Source organism: Olea europaea, unplaced genomic scaffold (assembly GCF_002742605.1).
Source record: "Olea europaea var. sylvestris unplaced genomic scaffold, O_europaea_v1 scaffold33074, whole genome shotgun sequence".
Taxonomy (NCBI): domain Eukaryota; kingdom Viridiplantae; phylum Streptophyta; class Magnoliopsida; order Lamiales; family Oleaceae; genus Olea; species Olea europaea.
Window position 1 is genome coordinate 1 of NW_019252012.1, and position 1,257 is coordinate 1,257.

The 1,257-nt window shown below is 38.0% G+C and overlaps 1 protein-coding gene across 1 annotated transcript; it reads right to left on the reverse strand.

The window, feature by feature from the left end:
- Positions 1-205: 205 nt before the first annotated feature.
- On the reverse strand, positions 206-1,251 carry LOC111385844 (serine/threonine-protein kinase TOR-like). Its single transcript, XM_023010274.1, has 4 exons — positions 1,089-1,251; positions 738-911; positions 517-645; positions 206-433 (listed from the first exon to the last, which is right to left on the reverse strand). The coding sequence occupies exons 1-4, from the start codon at positions 1,092-1,094 to the stop codon at positions 221-223; spliced, it is 522 nt and encodes a 173-aa protein (XP_022866042.1). The 5' UTR covers positions 1,095-1,251; the 3' UTR covers positions 206-220.
- Between the last annotated feature and the right edge of the window lie 6 nt (positions 1,252-1,257).

A 1,257-nucleotide genomic window follows, 5' to 3' on the forward strand; every position in this document is an offset into this window, starting at 1 on the left:
AAAAAAAAAATGATTAACCATTTATTTAAGGCAATATTTTTTTTGTAATTTTATGCATTTTCATATTGAAGAAACTCTTTTAAGTGCCAACATCATAACAGTCTTGTTAACTGAGATCTCCCTAATAACAGCACGCCAGTACCAGACACATAAGCTTATTGCATGAGCAAAATACTATTGACAGCAAAAAACTGGCACACTTAACGGAAAGGAATACATTTTAGATTAGGGAAGCGTATTTAGTGCAATGACATTCTTGTTTTCTCCCCCACTTCATCTGCCCGTGTAAAAAATGAAAATTATAACGAAAAATTTCAGAGATTGAACCAAATGTAAGAAGAAACATTACCATACTCATGACAGCCAAACTTCTTGTGTAGTTTGTCCTCCTGTCCAGCCAGACCTCTGAAGTGCGACTCTTTAACCAGAGAACCTGTTAGGAGTTCACAAAGCCTTCTCATAAAAGCCAGTAAATTATTAATGCACACATATATACATGCATCAAATAATGCCTACCCTTGACAGGTCATTGCCTTCTGTATTTTGTAGAGCATACTCAAACACCTCCATCTTCGCTATAAGAGGCAAATGATCAAAATCCGGAGCAAAACTAAGCATTAGCTTATGCTCTTGGTTTGGGGTGATCTACAATAACAGAAACAAGCAGTCATAGTCAGGATATGTATCTGCCTCTTAAAAACAGACAATCTCCCTGGATGGGAAGGATTCAAACAAACCTTTCTGGCATCCCTATACTCTCTTATGAGATAGTGCAAGGTGTCACAATTTGGAACCCATTCTATCAGCCCACTGTTCGGAGATAGTGGAATGACAGCATATCTTTGAATAGAGAGATCTTTTTCTGAAGTTTCCCTAGAGTTCCCCAGCAGAGTATTAACCAAACCGAACAGCTGGCAAAGAATATAACTTCAGACCTCATTAAAATAGTTGATAAATGATGAGAAAGAATATGAATTCTTTTTGAAGGCTTTGATCCAAGAGTGGACAAGCATTTTATGAATAATGTTATAACAGAACTGCACCATCATCCACACAGAACAAGGGCACAGTTAGATATGAAATATAACCTGCATGACACGTTCATCTTGTCGTAAATCTTCATGCCCCTTCAGCAAGAAAGTATACTCTTCTCCATCACTCCCAAGAATTGTCAACTTACGAGGTCGCTGTTTCGATGTGATCACAGAAAGCTGGGGTGCAAATGATGCAATTGTCACCACAGGTGAATCTGGGGAA